At 39.6% G+C, this 22,453-nt stretch overlaps 1 protein-coding gene across 2 annotated transcripts in view; it reads left to right on the forward strand.

Annotated features, from left to right (window-relative positions):
- The window catches only part of NTNG1 (netrin G1), a 334,261-nt gene that overhangs the window by 227,917 nt on the left and 83,891 nt on the right, over positions 1 to 22,453 (forward strand). For both annotated transcript variants that reach the window (XM_057536007.1, XM_057536066.1), the window contains exon 4: positions 16,600 to 16,772. In XM_057536007.1, the coding sequence (XP_057391990.1) occupies positions 16,600 to 16,772 (173 nt within the window). The remainder of the gene's footprint in view (positions 1 to 16,599; positions 16,773 to 22,453) is intronic.

Here is a 22,453-nt window from a genome sequence, read left to right on the forward strand (position 1 = left end):
CTGCAGGAGAGGCGGCTTTGATCTGCTTCTGTTGCAGCCCTGCTCTTCGGGCAGGCCTTCAAATGAAGGGAAACCTCAAGGCGCAAGACTGCTTTGTGGCAGTTATTGTAACCATCATGTGGATTTTATGAGAAAAAGCACAGGTCACTTCATTTCTATGGCCATCTGTATGGAGTCTAAGCAACGGGGGCCTGTAAGGCTTCCAGAACCTTCCACCTCAGTTTCAGATGACATATCCTCACTCCCTGCCTCCAGTGTGTTCTTTAGGGATCAGCAGCATTTTTCAGATTTGGTTCAAGCACCTGAAAGTTTCAAATAGTGTCCAAAGTACACAGTTTGTAAGAGAGAAGAAAATATTAGCGTCACTGGTAAAAGCTTAAGCTCTCTTGTGAACCAGGTGTACCCAAAAACGCTTTGTGTGATAATTTATCACTAGTGTTATATAGAACTCTAGAAGTCAGAGAGAGCCTGGGCTTTCTCTGTTGCCCTTTTAGCTTTCCTTTCCACAACCAAAACAACAGCAAAAATAATAAAGGCGATGATAACGATGGAGACGATGATGAGACTAATAAACATTTACTGTGTGCCAGGCACTGTTTTTAAATGCTTTGCAGATAATAATATATTATTCTTCATAGGAACCTTATGAGTTAAGTACTGTCATTATCCAGTCTTACAGATGAGGAAATTGAGGCATATAAGTTATAGAACCTGCCCAAGGTCACACTGCAAGCGAGTAGTAGAGCTAGAGTCCAGACTGAGGCATTTTGGACTTGAGAGACAGAAGTTTGGATCCTACTGCATTTGGACAAGTTGTATATATAATGAGGGTATTTAACTAACTAACGTCTTGTTTCTAGAGAGTCCTCAGGCTTGATCAGTTAGCCTCTAGAGGTGCAGGGTTCTCCTGAACACCCCAGGAGGATTTCAGGAACCCTAGGGAAAGGCAGTCAATCAGTGAAGCCCTGTTACATAAAGAACAAAACTCGATCCCTTCCACGTACTGGCTAAAGGACTAACAGACAGAGAATAGGTATTGGGAACTCCTTACTCCTGGGAAGGCAGGTGATTGATTGCTGAGGTCTTCGACCTAACAATCTAATAGTGTCCCTTCCTGTGGTCCATCTTGCAGTCTAGAAAGTCTTCTCTGGCTCCTTCCCTCTGTCTTCCTGGTTCTGAGCTTCCCTCCCCCCCACCCCCGAGACAAGGACTTGGATGCAAATAGTATATTTGGGAAATAGTTCCAGAAAGCACTGTGAGGGAATGAGGAGTAAGTAGAGCAGGAAGGAAAGTCAATAAAGTTGCTGTTTTCAGAGCTTTCTCCTTGAGAGGCAAGGAAACTGGAGTATTTTTCCTCAAGCATCCAGCCCTCATTGGCTGAAGGTTGCTCCTGGGAAGGTAATCCACCTCTAGCTTGTTCAACTTGCTGGCCAAGCACCAAGCACACTGAGGTCAGAGACCAGGAAGCTGGCTGTGGGGGAACTGTCTGCTGTCTGCAGGGGTAGTGATGCTTTTTTTACACACTTTTAATCTTTTCTTACCCAGAACCCTCTCCCCTTCTCTGTTCCTTCCTATCAAATGATTTTGATAACCTGTTCAAACCAGAGCTGACGTCTTTGGCAACGAAAAGCAGGGTAGAAAGAGCTCAGCGTTTAAGCACTTGAAGAAAAAATGTTGGCTTACTTTGTTTAAAGTATTGCTAGTGGGATTCAGGGAGAGGGAAGCAGGGAGGTGTGTGGAGAAAAACTAAACCATTATGTTTCCATATTAAAACAAGTTTGGTTTTATATCCTACATGTAAACAATCTCCATCTGAGTTTTATCTTCATCTGCAAAGTGAAGATAGTGATACCAGCCTATCTCTCTCCTACAAAGTTGCTGTAGAGATGAAATAAAACACCATTAGGAAAATGCATCCTTTGAATGTGCTTTTAAACACAGAATAAGCCCAAAAATGCTAGCTTATTTGTTATTGTTATTACTTTTTCTGATCCTGTGTTTCCACATTTCCACAGTGAGGGTATGGGATTGGATGATTCTTCCAACAAATATTCATGAAGAGCCTACTGCCCACCAGGCACCATGAAGGATTCCATTCAGGAGCTGGGATTTAGCCCTGCCCATGGCCTGCCCTCATGAAGGCCACAGTCCTGGTCCCTCTCCTCCACACTTCAGGTCTTCACGGTCCACCAAGGCTTCTTCTCATCCTTCTGTTAAATACAGAACAAGAATGAGAAGACCTAGTGACCCTGGGGTAGTTAAGACAACAGGTCCCTTCTTTCTGTGGATATTGTTCAACTGGAAGTTTTGCTTGTTCTGTTTTTCTTACTTTTTTAATGGTTCAATGCTCAGAAATAATAAAATCTTAGCCACAGAGTCTCATAAATTGTAAGTGTTCAGCAAATATTTCATAATGATGGATGATGACAGTCAAGTGGGGACTAAAATTTATGAAGTTAACCTAGTCATGAGCCATCTGTGGTGGCACTTGACATGCTCTCTCATTCAAAAGTCAAACCAAATGAAGTTACTCATCGTCATCTCTATTTTACAAATGAGAAACCAGTCTTAGAGAAGCAGTCTCTAGCCTAAGGTCAAACGGTTTAAAAGTGATCAACGGAATATTCAAATCCAGATCTTGTCTAACTCCAAAATACAGCACTTTTCACCTTAACTTAAAAAGTGAAGTGAATATACACTACCAAACATAAAATAGATAGCTAGTGGGAAGCAGCCACATAGCACAGGGAGATCAGCTCGGTGCTTTGTGACCACCTAGAGGGGTGGGATAGGGAGAGTGGGAGGGAGACGCAAGAGGGAGGAGATATGGGGATATATGTATACGTATAGCTGATTCATTTTGTTATAAAGCAGAAACTAACACACCACTGTAAAGCAATTATACTCCAATAAAGATGTCCAAAAAAAAAGTCACTTCATTTTACAAAAACCAAACAACAACAACAAAAACAACAAAAAAAAACTTTTAATAAGAATTGTGTAAGGTTAGAATTGAAATGAACTTTGAAATTATCCAGCATATTCTGATGCCCACCTCCTGGTGATAACATTTCTCCATTTTCCAATTCTAAATCCTTGACAGAAAAATCTGGTTGGCCCAGCTCATCTTTTCAAGCTAGACCATAAATTTTGGGTTGTTGATCAATGTATGTAATGACAGCTTTGGGGTCTTACATCCAAGTCTAGTTCAATCAGCTCAGGAGGTGGTTAAGTCATGGAAAAGTAACATGGTATTTTGGGTTAGGATCTTTTGGTTGCTAGTAACAGGAAAATAATTCAAACTAGTTTAAACAAATAGATACTATTTTGGCTCATTACTAGGAATCCAGGACACAGCTAGATTCGGACAAGCTGGCAGCATGGGCTACACAAAGTCATCAGGATATTATTCCTGTCTCTTAGTTTTGCTCTCCTCTGTCTTGGCTTTATTTTAAGCCAGGATGTTCCATGTTGTGGCCAAGACGGCCATGAGCAGCTCCAGGCTACCTACTACCAGTGTAGCAATACTATAAGGAAAAAGAATTCTTACTCCCATAATCTCAGCAAAGCCCCAGGACCAGTTTTCTAAGGGATTGAGTCATGTTCCCATCCTTGAACCAATTATTGTGTCCAAGAATATAGAATGCATTGGTAGGCTGAGCCCAGCTTCTCTGCTCACCCTTGGAGCTGCAAGTTGAAATCCCCCACCTGATCCTCTTAGCCTGAGAATGAGAAAGGATGGTCCCAAAGGGTTGTTACCAAAGGAAGAAGAAGGGATTTGGGGTGTGCAAAAACACATGCATACCCACCACAGTTTAGATATTGCCAGAAGGTAGGGTCAGTCAGGCAGCCAATGTAGGGCATTTTTCAAACACAGACCAAATCCTTCACCTTTCAAAGAAATGAGTCACAGAAGCCAGTTTAATTCACCAAAAATGATCAGCTAGTTAGTGATTGAGTCCAGGTCTCTTGATCATATATCATTTGACTCTAAAATATGACCCTGATCCATATTAAATTACTTTAAATTTCATTTCTCATTAAAATATTCTCACACATTTGGTACAGACCCTATCTCTGAAGATTTAACCGTATCGATGGAAAGACTGAATGTGATTATGACAGTATCAGTACTATCTAGTTACTTTTTCCTGACCATTTCCTATCTAATGGATCTTTTCAGAGCTCGTTGCTGTGCTTCATTTATATTCTCAGAGTTCTTTGTTTCTTTGCTTTAAAGCCCTTGTTTCTAATCTTAAGTGAAACAGTTCAGTTCATCAGTCATAGCAAGTAAGATCATGCTCTTTTAGTGGGCGGGTTTTTTTTCTTTTACCTCTCTCTTTCTATTTTTTTTTTTTTTTTGCCTTTAAACTTCAACTTTTCCAAGGCTTATTAACAAAAGTAGGCCACCAAATAAGGGGAAAAAGCCAAAGGCTTTGCTAGGTGCATTCTTCTCTACTGGACATTATTTTATTTCTCAGAAAAAGGAGAATTAGAAGAAAGCTATTACCCCCAATTTTCCATACCACCCATGAGAATCTAATTCAATTTCCTCTCAAATTTTGTAGTGAAAAGTAAAAGTATAGAATAAGGTTGCTGTAGTGTATTCTTTTGCACAGATTTGACTTTTATTTCTAGTCATAAAGCTATTTATTCAGCCTGATCCATTTCTAATCAGACTCTAAGGTAACCATTTGAAGAAATAAGACCTTTTTAAGTGGATAAGTATACATATTTAAGAGATCTCAAAAACTTACCTGACAGTCCAACCTGATGAAGGAATCCCACAGTGTCAGATGGCTCAGCGCTGCAGCAGAGCCTTACTGAACTCTGTGGCTTTGCAGAGCACAAGAGAACTTTAGGTTTATTCCTGCCCAATTTTTCTTATGTCCCAATTTCTCCAAGAGGAGAATTATATTTTTTTAATCCAAGGAAGTATATAAGAAGTTATCATGATATAGTTCACATCAAATTGGAATTTAAAAAATAAGTGAAAAATATATTTCACTTTTGTGGTTCTATAAAGAAAAAAAAAGAAAGAAATCTAACTTAGTTGGTTACTATAAACCACAGAATGGACAAGTATGTGTGAACATAACTTGAGCACGACAACAATCTTTATAATTGCTTCTTATATCAGGAATATATTCAGTTTTCCCAAAGAGGAAGGCTGAATGTCTGTCTTAAACAGGGTGAGGCTTCTTTTCTGCATGCAAGAGGACATGGGGAGGTCGATTGCTGGGGGCTCACATAGTGTGTGAGGACATGGTCGGGCCTTGGTTTCCTTCTAGCCTCCTAGTTACCTGTCGTTAAGCAGAACTTCCATTCTTATGATTGCAAAGCTTTAAGTCCCTCTAGCATTTCCGTCTGGACCCCAGACAACAGAACAGGAGGAAAGTGCAAAGAGAAAGAAGCAAAAAGCCAAAGGAATGATTCCATTCAAGCTGTCCTTTTTTTTTTTTTTAACATTTGCTTGTGGCCTTTTTTCAAGTTTATTTATTTATTTATTTATTTTTGGCTGTGTCGAGTCTTCGTGTCCGTGCGAGGGCTTTCTCTAGTTGCGGCAAGCGGGGGTCACTCTTCATCGCGGTGCGCGGGCCTTTCTCTATCGCGGCCTCTCTTGTTGCGGAGCACAGGCTCCAGACGCGCAGGCTCAGTAGTTGTGGCTCACGGGCCCAGTCGCTCCACGGCATGTGGGATCTTCCCAGACCAGGGCTCGAACCCGTGACCCCTGCATTGGCAGGCAGATTCTCAACCACTGCGCCACCAGGGAAGCCCCAAGGTGTCCTTTTTTAAAAGCTTTCCTGAACACCCTACCCAGTGACTTCTGGTCACACCTCATTTGTCAGAACTACCTAATTTGGCCAACCCCAGAGGAAGGGCAGTCTAGGGAAATCGGTGTTTTAGTTTTCCCACATGTTTTATAGAGGAAGGCAAGAGAGAAGGGAATGTGAAGGACTTTTAGATAGCCATGAATTTGCCATTCCTCTCTATAATAATAGCTATAATAATAGCTAATATTTATTGAATACTTACTATCTACCACAATCTGTGATACACATTTAATGTGGACTATTTCATTTAATCTCCATAGCAATCCTATACTATAGTTACTAACAGTAGTCCATATTATAGGTGAGGAAACTGACACTCAGTTGGGGACACCCAACAGGCTCATGGTAGAGCTAGGACTTAAACTCAGGCCCTTCGTGTCCAGAGTCCAAGCTCTTAATACCATGTTGCCCTATCTGTCTTATAGAATCTGGTTCTTTGAACAGTGATCATTTGTATTTCTGGGATTGGAGACCCCTAGATTTTCTGTTTTCTCTAAAAGAATTAGAATGGTTTACTATACACATATTAAGCATCTAGGATCATCTATTAATTGCTAATTGGTCTTGGATTAGTTGAGTTTTAATTTAACAAGCTCTTTACCTGCCAGTCTTCAGATTGATTGGTTGTGCAGAGAAGCGTGACAGTCTGGATTGCGATGATTATCTTGCTATGTCTTTTATCCTTTGGCACCTCTTGTCTAACCAGATTTCCCTTGGGTGTAGTAAACGGGTCACAGAGCACCATCATATACCCTTTCCAATCTTGGACAATGCATTATCTCAAATTTATAAGCTCCTATTTTTACTTTATAGTCATGGTACTCTTGTCTCCCTGGCAAGCTTTAGAAATAGAAAAGGACTATTTTTAATATTACATACAAGAACCAGCAGTTTAGTGAATCATGTAATCTGATGCTTCACTGTGAGTAAGTTTAAAGTCTCAAGTAAGGTTTAAATGGAACTTTTAGAGGGTTTTAAAAGTGCCATAAGGATGTCTAAGTCATTTATTGCAAAATGTGTAAGAAAGCTTTCTGGTCCCTTTTCCATCAATTTTTGGAGCAAACCAATTGCCTTATATAAATGTTTTTAAAAGATCATTTTAAAATCCCAGAGTCAGTGAAGAGCTGATCAAGATCTCAGTTTTTATTTTACACTCCCAGAGAAAACTGTATAACAGTACATTTCTCTGCTTCAAAAAAAATAAGTTTATACCAGTCGGTTTTCAAAAATAATTCTTCCAAGAACAAAGGTTAGGAGAGTGGAGCCCCCATCAACCGGGGCCCCCATCGCCCACGAACTCAATATATTGTGAAAGAATGAGCTCAAGAGCCATATGGAAACCTGCCCTCTGAATTTGCAGGGTGGCTTCCTAGAGTCCTAACACCGCTTCTTTCATTTATGCTTCTCCCATAATACAGGAATCCAAACACAAGTCGGATGTCCAGCCTCTTTGTTGGTCTGTTGGTGTGTCACTGCTTTCAAAAAATTATAAGCAGATATCGATTTCACACTGAACTTTGACCATTGCATAGCTTATAAATACACACCTTCTGAAAACATTTTTGCTTACCAGTGATCAGTAGCATGAGACTCTAGATTTAATTAATGAAGGAAGAGGTAGTAGAATGCTGGAAAGGTTGGAGCCCTCTCTTTCCTAGTGGGATTAGGATCAGACCAGCCCCATTTGATATTTGAAGATCCAGCCTTTTGCTGTAAGACTGTGCTTAAAAATACAAATGATAATAGTAGTAGTTTATATTTATTAAGTGCTTATTACCTATGAGGTGCTGTTTTCAGATATACTTTCAGATGTGTGTAAGAAAGACTGACATTAACAGTGCCTTAGACAAAGCAGAAGTTTATTTCTCTCTCCTTGCATTTGGGAGGTCAGTGCTCCAGAGCTGGGATGGTGGCTCTGCTCCATACACCCACCTTGACCCACCTTCCTCTGACTGCAGGGGAGGTTGTCTGAGGGCCCTGGTTCCACTACCGAAGTCCACGTGGTCTGAGGTGACTCAATACCCTGTGCATGTTCCAGGAACTAAATGAGAAATGGGAAAGGAGTGCAGGCCCAACAGGAGTGTCACAGACACCACTCCTGATAACATGCCATTGGCTGGGATGTAGTCACATGGCCACACTTAGCTAGAGGAAGTGCTGGGAAATGTAGTCTTTATGCCTGTGACCATATGCCCAGTTAAAACTGTTCTGGTGTGGAAAAACAAAGATCAGTTAGCAGTTTCCGCCTTATCACAGTGTATCATTCAACCCTCCCAACAACCCCTAAGGTAGGTATTTTACTATCCTTGTTTTACAGAGGAGTAAACTGAGCTTGAGGAAGTTGCCTAAGGTTCCTGCTAACGCCATACTACATAACCCCAGAGCCCAAACTCTTATCCACTGTTTTCTGTCATCTCTTTTGGGTAAATGCCCTATTCCATTTAGTTTATTTTTTCATTTCTTTAATGCACAATTCAGTGGTGTTAGTATATTCAAAAAGTTGTGCAGCCATCATCACTATCGAATTCCAGAACATTTTCATCACTCTAAAATGACTGTCCATTAGCAGTCACTCCCTATTCACTCCTCTCCCCAGCTCCTGGTAATCACTCATCTGCTTTCTGTCTGTATAGACTTGCCTATTCTGGGTATTTCATACAAAGGAAAACGTATATCATGTGGCCTTTTGTGTCTGGCTTCCTTGATTTAGCATGTTTTCAAGGTTTATCCATGTTGTAGCATGTACCAGTACTTCATTACTTTGTGTTTTTTCTATTGTTATCTACATCTTCTTTATTCATTCATCAGTTGGTAGACATTTTGGTTGTTGCCACTTTTTGGCTATTATGAATAAAGCTGCTATGAACATTTGTGTACAAGTTTTCGTGTGGACATGTTTTCAATTCTTTTGGGTAAATGTCTAGGAATAAAATTGTTGGGTCATATCGTAACTTTATGTTTACCTTTTTGAGAAACTACCAGACTGTTTTCCAAAGTGACTGCCCAATTTTACATTCCTACCAACCATACATGAGGGTTCCAGTTTCTACATATCATTGCCAACATCTGCTGCTGTCCGTCTTTTTTAATTATAATCATCCTAGTGGATGTGAAGTGGTATCTCGTTGTGATATTAATTTGTATTTTTTCTAATGACTAATGATGTTGAACATTTTTTATGTGCTTACTTGTACTTACTGGCCATATGCACGTATCTTCTTTGGAGAAGTATCTATTTAGATCCTTCATCCATTCTCTAATTGGGTTATTTGTCATTTTATTATTGAATTATAAGTTATATATTATATATAATATTATATATCATACTATATATATATTCAGTTTGTGAGTACAGCTAGAGCCTTAGTGTTGGTCAGGTTTAGGTCAGAGATTTCCACACAATATGGTGGAAGGGAGAAGGTGTGCATAAGGATCACCCCCAGGATTTTAGTTTTCTTGTTCAGCAGGACTTTGACCCACTGGTGAGCTCAGCAGTCCTTTTCAACCTTTACTGTGCACATAAATCACCTAGAGATCTGGTTAAAATCCAGCTTCTTATTCAGAAAGCCTGGGGGAGGCCTGAGATTTTAACAAGCCCTCAGGTGATCCCAGAGCTACTGGCCCATGGGTCACACCTTGACTAGCAAGTGTTAGAGAATTAGTATTAATACGCTATTTAGACCATGGGTCTACTTCTCCTCTGAACCAGTTTGCTTTGTTCTTCCTCAAATAAAGTGATGTCCTAGAAGGAGCCCAGCTTTTGGAATTGACCCTTGGCTACCACTTACCAGCAGCGTGTTTCTTTGAGCAAGTTACTTTACTGCTCTCAGACACACTTTCCACATCTGTAAATCACAGATACTTATTCCTCCTTCTCAAAGTGGTGACGAGGCTGAGGTGAAATAACGTACATAAAGCATCTATTCAGTTCCAGGTCTATAGTGGGCTTTGGTAAGTGTTGATTTTTTTTTTCCACCTGCCTTAAATGATAGGGGCTGTACCTCTGACTGTTTAGTACAAATACATCCTTATCAATGTAGAGACAACTCAGTGTTACTACCCTAATTTCCTATATTGTCATGATTAAATAGAGTATTCAGTCTTGGTGGTCTGTAGTTAGTCTATGTATGTTTCATCTCCTTTACTCAACAGATTGCTTGTTCTTGGAGATTAGGACTCTACGTTGTCTTCTTTTTGAATGCATGAGACCTCTCACAGTGTTATCCATAGAATATGTTATTAATTAAAGCTTATGGAATGAAGCAGACAGCCCATTCCAGTAGCAGCGGTAACAATAGTGACAGTAGAAATAATAATAATAATTGAAACTAACACTTATTAATACCTTTCTGTCAGACATTATGCTAAGTGTATGCATGGATGATCTCATTCAGTCCCCAAAACTGTTCTTTGAAACACATTCATTTATTGTCCCTGTGGCAGCTGAAGCCTGGCCATACTTAGGAAGACAGCATGACTTCTGCATTGGTAAGAGCTGAGTTCTAAAGGCTAACTGCCCGTAGTTCGAATCCCTGCTCCAGCTCATACTGCCTGGGAGACGTGGATTTCTTAGTCCCTCAGTATTCAAATGCATCATCTATAATTATTAATAGTGCTAATTCCATGTAACTATTTTGTAGTTTATATGAAATAATGCGTGAAATATGCAAAAAGCACTTAGCACAATGCCAGGTGCTTGGAAGTATTTAGTCAAGGTTAGCTCTGTTTATTTCTTTGTTAAGTCACTCATTTATAGCTTCACAACAAATAAGTGGCCGAGGCAGAATTTGAACCCAGGCTGTCTGATTCAGTGTCATAACTCATAATCTCTAAGTCATTTTGCCACAAGTCTCCCATTTCAAATAATGTATTGAAGTAGAAATCGAAAATTCATGTGTCAAAGTGAAAAGAGAAAGGTCAAGGGGCTGCAGAGGGAGAAAAAGTATGTGAGAGGCATTTTATAATTTGTCACCTTTTGAAAAAGACATCTCCAAATGCCTGATATTTGTGCTGACTTGTTTTCTACAAGTATTTGTGTAGCAAGTGCTGATCCAAGGAAGGCAAACCTGATCCAGGTTTTGTAGTGCCTGAAATGTATGCCCTTTGGGAAGGGGGCTTATTAAGGAAAAACCTTCATTAATTAAAAAATATAATAATATCTTATTGGTGAAAATAATATAAAATCATATGACTATATGAACACATTGTTAAGGTCCTTCTCAAGGTTTTGGAAGGGCCGCCTGATACTTAAACTTCATTCACTTCAGGGTAGATCCTCCTATGGCATAAAAGTAGCCAAAAAGCAGCAAGCCTGATTTCCCTTCCAGTTTTGTTTCACAAAGGGTCAGTTTTAAACTTCTTTGTCTTGGTACTTTTATTTGAAACACTACTGATAGACTACATATACAGACCTCTAACTCACAGGAAACTCTGGTGGATAGCATGCTTCCCAGAATAAATATATTAAGTTATTAAAAAAAAAAAACCAGGCAGACTAGATGGGTTTTTCATACCTACTGGCAGGTGGCACAGATCTAAATGTTGGAGCCTTTTTACAAGCAAGATTAAATTGACTTGTGACAGCTGCTCACTAAAATACAGGAAGTGCAGACCTGGTTGAAAGCAAGAACACACTGGTTTTCATTAAGTTTGCATCACAGAATAGAGCTCACTATTTTTTGTTAAAGGTCTGTCTTAGCAATGCCCTTATTTGACAGTGTGTGCAATTTGTCGCTTACACACAAGTGGATCTTTGAGGTACAAGCAAGTCAATTAGTTCTATCTGCAGTGTCTTGGTGTGAGTTCTATACGTGTAAACAGAATCGGTGAATAGGCTCAGCTCTCCAGAACATCAGATCTGTGACCGCTAGTGAATCCTGTTAGGTCTCCACTTGTACAGTTCCTCCCCCACCTAATGTGATGGCAAATGTGGCAGCTGGATGGCCAAGGAAATGGATAATGAATCTGTCAGAGATGAGTGGATGTCACGGGAGTCTGCCCTCCACCCCATCACAAGGCCGGAGTTCATAACACCGGGAATTGAGAGCAATCTCCCAGCATTGTGAAATACATTTTTTTTCCGTTGGAGGAAAAGCCACTCTGGCAAACGCTCTAAATAAAGGATTTCAGAGTCTGATTGGAATGGGATGATGAGAATAAACTGAGCTGTGGAAAATGAAAGGGAGCCATTTCCAAATACAGGCCAATGTCGTTGTACCTCAGCGCCCACCTTCACAAGCTCAGCCCCGGCACAGCAGTTTTCACAATGACTGAAGAAAGACAGCCCAGGAGCTGAGCTAGGTCAGCAGATTTACTGCTGGAGAAGTTAGAGCTGTAGCCAGCACGCAAGCAGCACTCTGCCAAACTTTAGCCGAACCAAGGTGGCCATCCTTCCAGGAAGGAGTTGAAACTAAAAGATGCACATTCCAGAATAATTATGCTACCCAAATGCTCTCCTCTAAGTTGCGTTCTTCTCCTGGGTCTTTTAGGAATTTTTTTAGGATAGCTCTTGTGTTAGCTTTCAGACATTTGGCAAATCCTCTGGAGTTTAAATTAAATTAAATTGAGTTTACAAGGTCTCACCAATTTTAGAGTTCCTTTTGCCCAATATAAGGTTAGCTATGAAAACCAGTGGTGAGGGTAATTTTCAGCACACATCATGGGGTGTTTGACTTAGTACAATGCCTATTAATTCTCTATTCTTAGTCCATTGCTGTATGCATCATAGTAGAACAGGCACATGAAGTCCCTGCTTTCAGGAAGCTTCGTTGTTTATTAGTCACTTATTTGTCAGATATTTTTTAGACACTTATTATGTGCCAAGTAGCTTGACCCATGCTAGGGATGTTACAATAAATAAGGCAAATATGACTGCTGCTCCCAGGAGCTTACAGTCCAGTGAGAGTGACAGAAGAATAAACAATTACAATACAGCCAAAGTCTAGAGCAAAGATAGTGTGGACTTCATCCTGTGGCTGGCCTTGCCTCACGTCAGAGGAGCCCATAGGAAAGGCATTCTGGTGGGTCAGAGAAGGATTCAGATAGTTAATCAGCAGATGGTTTTTGAATGTCACCTAGGAGCCAGACACTGAGATTTCCAAGTTGACATCTGAATGGTAAAAATTATGCAGGTAAAAGAGGTAGAGTTATGTTCTAGGCATAAGGAACAACTTAAAAGATTACCCAAAGGCAAAGTTTGAAGAACTAATTGTAGAATTGGTAGTGGTGCAAATAAAAATGGGGAAAGAACAAGAGATCGATTTCAAAGGGACTTGTAGGCCATGTTATAGAGCTTGGACTCTATTCTGAGAATAAAGGGAAATTTTTCAATGGTTCTAAGCCAAGGTGACCCAGGTATTTTTGTGTAAATGATTATTTTGACTATTGTGATGAGATTGGGCTAAAGAAGAGTATGAGAGGAGGCAGAAAGGTCTCTATAGAAGCCATTGTAATAAACCAGATCAAAGATGATGATGTCAACAGGGACGTGGCAATGGCTAGAACTGTATGTATTTGAGAGTTATCGAGGAGGAGGAATTTCAGAACTGCATGAGAGACTGAGTAAAGACAAATTAGATGTGGTAGGAACGGGAGTGGGAGTGGTCATTCTTGACCAGCTGACTGGAAGGTGATGCAATGTACTGAGAAAGAAAACACAGAAGGATGAGTAGGTGGGGGAGGGAAGCCAAATAATTCAGTTTGGGATATGCTGGATTTGACATGTTCAGGAGAGAGATCCGTGATGGATGTTACAGCACCAGGACTTATCCACATGTTGAGCAGATGATCTTCACCTAGTGATAATGGAAGGAGAGAGTTCTGTGGATTCCCATGGGTAACAGAGAATCTGAATCTCCTAAAATAGTTCCAAATGTTTGAGTTTATTTTGCATGTTTTTACTTTTTTCTAGGGAAAAAAATGATGCAAATTTGCTTTAGATTGCCTGTAACTCAAAAGTAGTTGAGGACCACAGAGGAAATTGAAGGGACAACCTGGATAGGAGTGCCCAAGGAGAGTCACTTAGGCTGACTATGCTGATCCAGAACCCAAAGAACAGCACATGAAGAGAACAGCAGAAGAGGGTTCTGAAAATGACCTTGAGAATCCAGTGGGGAGAGTGTGTCAGGGGAAATGGAGTGGTCCCACAGAGTCAAATCCCCTAAGGAGATAGATAAAGCAAGGAAGGAAATCCATTAGATTTTCACCAAGGACGTCATGGGTGGCCTTGGCAAGAGAGGTTGTGGTTAGTTGGAAACAGTGAGTGTGTGGGAGATGACAAAAAGGAGATGGCAAGCGTAGAAAACTCAAGAAGGGGAAGGAGAGTGTTAAAGTGGTAGCGAGAAAAGAAGACTAGGGTACAAAGTAGATATTTTTCTTCCTTAAGATGAGAGAGATGCAATGAGTAAAAATTCTAAAAGCAGAAAAAGCCTTAAGTAACAACCAACCAAACCAAACACACAGAAACTTGAGGGAATCAGAAGCTTAGAGAGATAGGGTGTCTACAGTAGGTAAGATAGATATTAGGAAAGAGTAATGAACTGAGTTGAGCCTTGAATGATTAAAAAGCTTTGGACAGGTGAAAATAAACCATTAATTGAAAGAAATCTGGGAAAAATAAGACTAAATATTCATCTATTCTTCTTTCACTTCCTTTTGTTATTCGAAAAATATTTTCTCAGCAAATATAAAGTCTTTAGAATACAAATTGCCTATAACTCAGAGACTGACTACCAGTATGAAAGTATTAATAGCTACAAGGTATATAATCCAATTTACAATTACTACTTGCATTCTTGGTCTTCACACATGAAACCAGCATATTCTTTGGGGTCACATTGTTCATTTCCTCATTTGGAATTTTTAAACACCAGATAGGGTGCTAAATCAGTATAAGCTGGTGCTTCTATCACTTAAGTTTCTAACATCTTCCATATTTATAAACACACCCATAAATAAAGGTGCTAATGAAGGAAGGAGAAAGATTCTTTAATAAGCAGCTTAACGCAAGTAACTCCCTGCATGTAGGAGATTTTTACAAGACCTAGCTCATAATTAAACACTGTCTATTTTACTTAACTGAATTTTTTTCTCTTTTTTAAAGATTGTATGAATGTTAAAGACTCTGTTTATGTGTTGATGTTGAATAAGTATTGTTTAAATGGTAGCCTTTCAGCTTATTATAATTTACAACTGTACAGAGGGCAGAGTGTAGTTATAAGTACTATGAAGTGTAGTCGACCCCTGAGGAAGCTGAGGCTTGGTCTTACCCAGGGAGGTTTGAGTGGGTGGCTATTGCTTTAGGGGCTACACCTTTTACTTAGAAGAGAGCCCAGCAGCCCTCAGAAATAGTCTTAGCCATTCCTTTGTTTCCTCACCATAAGTACGGGTCAGTGTTCCAAACAGACCATTGGTGCACAAGAAAGAAATTTGGATGTTACCGTACAGACATTATAGAGACCAACAGCAGTTGTTAAAGAATCTTATTTTCCTACCTAAGAAAGAGTATTGTTACTTTTCCCAATTCATGACATCTGCCAAAAAAGAAAGCAAATGTAAAGCACTATATTTCTTCGTTTTTATGAAACTTGACTTTCTGTATTTTTGTCCTAGTTCCTAGAAAAGGCCAGACTAGTTTAAAAATGCACACACACACATGCACACACACACACACACACACACACACACACACACTTTCAGTTTCTGACCCTGACAGATCTTGGCCCTTTATCTCCAGGTCTGGGTATCAGGTTGTTTCCTTTGTGTGGACACATCTCTTCCCACGTACATTGTTCTGCCCTCTGGTCATGGACATTCTGTTGACCTAGGCTTTATTTCTCCAGAGGATATGGCTCATACTTTGTATGTTATAATTTATAACCTCCTACCTCAACAGATATCAAGTTGGCCTTTGCAGTTTTACAGTCAGAGACTTTAGATACAGGAATGTATTTTTGTAGAAATTGCATATTCCATTGTTGCCTCTCATATATTACAGCTTTATTCACGGGCACCAAAGGGAAGGCCTTGGCTAATGACCTCAAACCCCTGCCACACATAGGTTTTCATTTTCTAGTATTCTAAGCATCTTTTTTCCTGAGTCCTTTGACCCATTTATGAGAGACCTTTGTGATTATTTTATGTGAGTAGGAAATCTGAGGATTATTCAGGTTACTTAGAGGCCTTCGTGGAAAAGCTCTTCTGCCTGAGGAATGTCATTTCAGAGCCCAGAATGAGAACATCTGTTTATAACCTCTTGGGGTCTATAAAATAAACCTGAATAGCAAATTATCTCAATGGTTATATTTCTTTTTAAACAAATGAGAATTGTCCTTCTGGTTTAAGGAAAAACAGAAGATGACATTGCTCTTCAAAGCCAGATGTATTGTAGATTTGATAATAGCACAGAAAAGCCTCTCACTAGTGGCAATATTTTGGATATCTGTTGGGAACCCCCTGATTTCAGAGCACAGTTGCCTTAGGGGAGCGTCAGACCCCACTCAACTGACTGACTGGTTTTAGGATTCCTCAAAGTGTGGGATGAGGTCAGGCTGTATCATAATCCCTCCCCCACCCCTACCCCCCAAGGACACTTGTTTAAAAGATTCTGAGGGTCAGGCCTGCAAATCTACATTTTACTAAGTCTTTAGGTAGCGCTCAAGCACTACAAACTGTGAGAGCCGCAATCCTAGAAGACAGATGGATAAAGCCTCAGTGATCACCAAGACAACTGGATTTAACAATGAACTCTTGTCTCTCCTCTGCCTAGGTGCAAATGTAATCTCCATGCCACTGTGTGTGTGTATGACAACAGCAAATTGACCTGTGAATGTGAGCACAACACTACAGGTCCAGACTGTGGGAAATGCAAGAAGAATTATCAGGGCCGACCTTGGAGTCCAGGCTCGTATCTCCCCATCCCCAAAGGCACTGCAAATACCTGTGAGTAACTTTTGCTCGGTAATACTGTATTTTGTGCACGATGAGCTGAGAGTTCCTCTCAATTTCACTTGCAATTGTGCTTTCACTCCTCTTACCAGTAGCCCCATTCCTCTTCAAAATGCAGCTAAAGCTTTCATCCCTATTTTGTCACTTGTAAGCACATTTTAGCACTTGGATCATCTGTTAAATTCAGTCTTCCAACATTCACATCAATGTGTTGGGAAATGATAGAAACCACAGGAGAAATTTTTTCTAAGTGGATGAAACAGGAGCTGCTTTTTTTCCTTCCCCAAATTAATTTCCTATTAAAATAACAGAGTTCAAAACTCCCAACCCTGACTTAATTTTAACCATAAACTACTTCCAGAAATTCTCTAAATGTTTACAATCCCATTTCTCATACTGGGTAACCTAAGAGATGCTTTGTCTAGAAGATGTTTCCCTCTCCAAATTTAGCTACAGCCTGACTTTGCTCAGTGAAACGGTGGGCTTTTCCCAAATGCCAGCAGTTGATGTCATGCCTGGCGTGTATCCTGTTCGGAGAGGCTGCCTTTCGATAAAGAGCGTGACTGTAGGCCTGTAGGGACCACAGTAAGAAAAGTGATGTTTGTGTGCATGTGAAAAGAGCACAGGCATTATCTGTGTTCACAGGAAGCATGAGAGATGCCCCGTTACCGCTCATGTGGGTGCCCCTCTGAAATCCCTGAACATCCCTAGGAAAACACGTTCTGACACGCTCAAGGAGACAAGTAATTACTTCCAGAATAAATTGCCCAATTCCATGCATGGACCAATTAGCCACTCACAAAAGCCCAAGGTTTGACCTCTTTTAAAAGTAGAGAAGGGTGAGGTTGAGAATACACCCATTCAAGTGAGAAGTAACAGAAATAGCAGGAAAGTGAGCAGTGAGAGAATGAGACCTTGAAAAGCCACCAGCTCCGTGTAAGGCTGAGAATGTTATCAGGCACTTCAAAGCAGCAGCTGTGAGAAACCAAACCCCAAAAACTCATAGCCAGGAACCAGGACCTTATCAAGTTAAATGTAAAAGTAATGGACCGAGTAACAGGCTATAAAGAATGGGGGCATGAAATTATGTTAAAATTTCTATGAAGCAGGAAAAAAAATCCGTCAAAGGTTAAAAAAAAAACATCCCTCTTTGTAAAGGTATTCCGTTTCTTTCTGTGTTAAAGAAAAAATTGACAGCCTAGCTCCTAAAATTAATACATAAAGTTCTGTTGAGCAGAAATGATGATTTTTTTTAAAGGCGATTTTATTAACAGAGACTCCGTGGGCTTTCCTCAATTGTTGAGAGCCATAGATTCGTGAATTCAGGAGGAATCTCAGGAGGTTATTTGTTGCCATACCCCGTGACTAGCTAGAATTCCTATCACCACAGTTGTCAAATTTAGTTTAAAGGTTTCCTCAAGTGAAAATGACTCAGATTTCATTTTTGATGTCTGCTGCTCCTTTAGTGGGACAGGATAGAAAAGAACAATGTTTACAAACACTTGGTGGCATTCTGGCTCGTCCTCAGGGCAAGCCAACTTGTCAGGGCTTCTAGAAAGGCAGCTGGGAGAGACTGCTGTTGAAGGCATTGGCTTCTATTCTAACACGACACGGTTTTTTTCTACCCATAACTGTGCTTCAAAGTCTTGCTTATTTCAAGACATTTTCACTGGAAAGACCTTCTTGTGCCAGCCAAGCTTTTTCACTGGAATGGATTTCTTGTTATATTCTCCAAGGAAATGACTTACCTAGCCCTAATATAATGCAACCTCTTTCAATTGTCCATGTGGATTCTATTGTCTATCCATCCCTTAGTTTTTCTTGGCCTTCTCTAGACTCTTCCCCATTTCTGTTAAAATATGAAGGTGACAGATAGACACAATGGCCAAGGAGGTTGAATTCAACGTTTCAATCCTCAATATGGCAGAAGCTAGATTGAAGATTTTAAGATAATCTGCAATGGTCCAGTCTTTCAATGGAAAGAACCCCTTTAAAGAAATCTCCACCACATCAGACTGCTTGCAAATGTCCAAGGATGGAAGTAGGCAATTAAGTGGTTTCATACACAGGTTCCAGAATCAAATACCAGCTTGTCCATTCACTAGCTCAGTGACCTTGGAAAAGTAAAGTATCAATATTAACCTCTCTAACACTTGGCTTCCCATCTGTATTGTGAGGATAATAACAGTTCTTACCTCATAAGGATTTTGAGAGAAGTGAATAAGCTAATGCATGCGATGTGTTTAGCATAACACCTATCACAAAATAAGTGTTCAAAAATAATTTTATTTTTAGGCTTTTTTTCATAAGGCAGACTTGTCAATTATTGGACAGTTTTAATTGTTATAAAACTTATTTCTTAACATCAATACTGAGTGTCTCCTAATTTCCAACCACTTTTTCTTTTTAAGTCTTAAGACACTGTATCAGTCCCAGTTTTCTTCCTTGTCCAGGTTAACATTATCAGCTCCATTTCTCATATGATAAGATTTTCAACTCTCTTACCTAGTTGTTTGCCCTGGAAGTCCTCTGCTTTTGTGGAAATTTAAGACAAATACAGGACTTCTAGCACTGTTATGATTCTCCTGTCATTTTCGCTTTTTCTTACACACATGCATACATGCACACACTCACGTGTTCATGTGCACACACATACATGACTCGAGTTGGTACATTACAAGTCAGATATTAAGAGGGACACTCAGGATATGCTGTCTCCTAATACAGGAATACAAAACCTAAGAAGTAAAAAGGAGTGGCTACAATCTCTGATCCCTCAACACCAACTCTTTGGTAGCCTAGAAATAACACTCATATTGGATAATCTCTGGATTTAGCAGAACTTCAAGCAGCCAGGATTTTTGAATAAGAAGATCAGTTCCTGCCCACTCTTAGCATAAAAACTAGGAAGGCTTCATTACATCAGGAAATTTTAAGATCTCCCTTCCAAACCACTCAGCCCATCACTCAGAGGGTCCTTAAACTGGGACCTTGCTGGGAATACTATGGCTTGGAAGTCCTAAATTCTGGAGCAACTCCAAGGCCAGTTTTGTATGGAGCATATAGAGCCAGGAGAGAAGAATACAGAGCCCCAGCCCTCTAAAACACTGCCACCCCAATCTGTGAGACACACCACATTTCCCTATGCCTTTCATTATAATAGACTCGGCAGAAGCGGAAGTAATAAGTCTTGTGATGATATTTTTATTCATTGTGCTTTTTACTGAAGACTCAATGTGTTTTCTTGGTTCTTTAAAGCCATATATATGTGTATCAATATATTACTTATTTTTCAACAAAGCTTATGTTTTATCTGTAAGACATCTTTCTTCTCCCTATTGATCTTCCTTCTATTTTTGATAGAATTCTATTTTGAATGTCCTTTGAATTTCATTTCTGTTTTCCAAGTAGATAGAAACTCTGTCCAACTTCATGCTTAATCATGATTCTCTTGATTCCCCTTGTCTAGCTCATGAATAAAATTCTGATCCCTCCTGAAATTCTGATCCCTACTTATAGATGCTGAAAACTTAACAATTAACCTTTAGGAATAGTAATTCCAAAAAAGATAATATAATATTATCTACACCTCTGCTTGCCAAACTGTGTTCTATGACCCTTACAAGAATTCCATGGCCAAATAAGTTTGGAAAATGCTGTACATTATACTGACTCTTAGATATTCACATTACCTTATTAAAAACATTTGAGAACCCTAAAATAAGTAATCTATTTTATCATGTGTTTCCCAAACTTTATTGTTCATGGAACGCTTAAAAACTTTCTATAAAACACTCTTTTGGGGACATGCTGCTGTAAATAATTTCCTCAGCTTACTGATAGAAATGTCACGGAGACAGACAGAAAGCCCAGCTAGTTCAGCTGTATTGAATCTTTTACTTTCCTCTTACCTACACAGTCTAATATTCTTCCAAGAAAGAAAATTAAGTTGGTCTGACATTGACATTATTTGTTTGTTCAGAAATCCAACTTGAATTGTTACACAATATCTAGGTCTCCTCTGAGCGATGGAAAGTAATTTAATGATTGTTCTATTATTTTCTCTGGTATCAAATTTGCATTGACCAATTTATATTTTCCCAGATGTACATGTGTATGTCATTATCCAGACAATTTCCTAAGTGCTTTACATGCATTAGTTCATTTTTAACTCACAACAATTGTATAAGGTAGATGCTACTATTTTCATGTTATAGAGGTGGAATCTGATGACTACTAAGGAAAAGTATCTTGTGTAAGGTTTAGCTACCTAGTCAGAATGAGAAGGAAGGTTTGAACCCAGGTGTGTCTTGAGCCCAAAGACTGTGCACCTCAATATATTGCTTCTCAGGTTAAAGTTCAGTGACTTCCTCTGTCCTCCATTGGGGTGTGGACTCCATCTGAAACCTGTTTGAACAAGTCAGTCTTCTCTAAACCTGCTCTCTCCCACTTTTCTTCCTAGATTGCTGCTTGTTATTTCTCTGCCTTCAAAGACTCCCCTTCTACCTTGCTTTAAATTTTCATTCTCAGTGTACAGTTGTTTTCCTTGATATTCCTATCAAATCTTGTGGCTTTAGATCTTATTAATATTGGTTTAATGCTAATAAATAAATTATAGCCTGAATCTTTCTAATGAACCCAGGCCATTTTTTTCAGCTGTCTATGAAAATCTCAAGGTCAACATGCAAGATACTGAATTCATTTCTTTTCCCCAAATCACCTTTTTCTTCACTTTCTATTGAAATTCTGCTCATTTTTTAAGACTGCTCCTCAATGTGAACTCCTCGATGCAGCCTACCTAGACTGTCCTATGCAGAATCAGCTGCTCTTTTCTTGATAATGTATGTATATCAAGATAGATTCTTGGTAATGTATGTGCACTTACAATTGGTTGACTATAATCAAAATTACCATGATAGTGATAATAATGATAGCTAATATTTATTAAGCTTACCATAGCTTTTTATATTTTGTGAAGTGCTTTATGTACTTTCTTGCATTAAATCCTTACAATGTCCCCATGGGGTGTGTACTATTTTTATCCCAATTTTACAGATAAGGGAACATAGGCACATAAAGGTTGCCCCAAGATCCCACAGCGAATACATGACAGAGCAAGATTTAAATTCAGGTCATTCTGACTTCAGCACCTAAAATGTTAGCAATTTAAGAATGGGACCATATTTTATTCTTGGCCTTCATAAATGTTTGTGGAATTAATTATTTGGTGAATGAACAAGTAAACCTATACAGTCTTGAAATGTGCTTGTTGATGCATTGACCTCCCATCGATCTTCCCATGTCCCCTGGAATATGTGGCCTTCACAGTTCAGCAGTTCTAACACAAGGGCCTTCAGTCTCGCATAGGAAGAGACCAGCTGAGATTTGGAGGAAATACAATAGGTAAGAGAATCACTTATTTTTCATGGGTGCTCACGACCCATCCAGCCATCTAGAGATGACATATTGGCTGGCTGGTTTTTATAGGCCTCCCTAAGTGGCATTCATGGCCTCAGTGACTTGACCATTGTTGGGCTCTGACTACCAGTTTTTCAGGCTCAATACCCTGATTCTGTCGGCACAATAAGAGAGGACCTTCCTCTAAGAGCCTTATATATATGAACCAAGCTGTAGGGTCAATATATAGAACCAGGATACCTACCAAGTTATTCATG

The sequence above is a fragment of the Balaenoptera acutorostrata genome, chromosome 1 (genome assembly GCF_949987535.1).
Source record: "Balaenoptera acutorostrata chromosome 1, mBalAcu1.1, whole genome shotgun sequence".
Lineage (NCBI taxonomy): Eukaryota > Metazoa > Chordata > Mammalia > Artiodactyla > Balaenopteridae > Balaenoptera > Balaenoptera acutorostrata.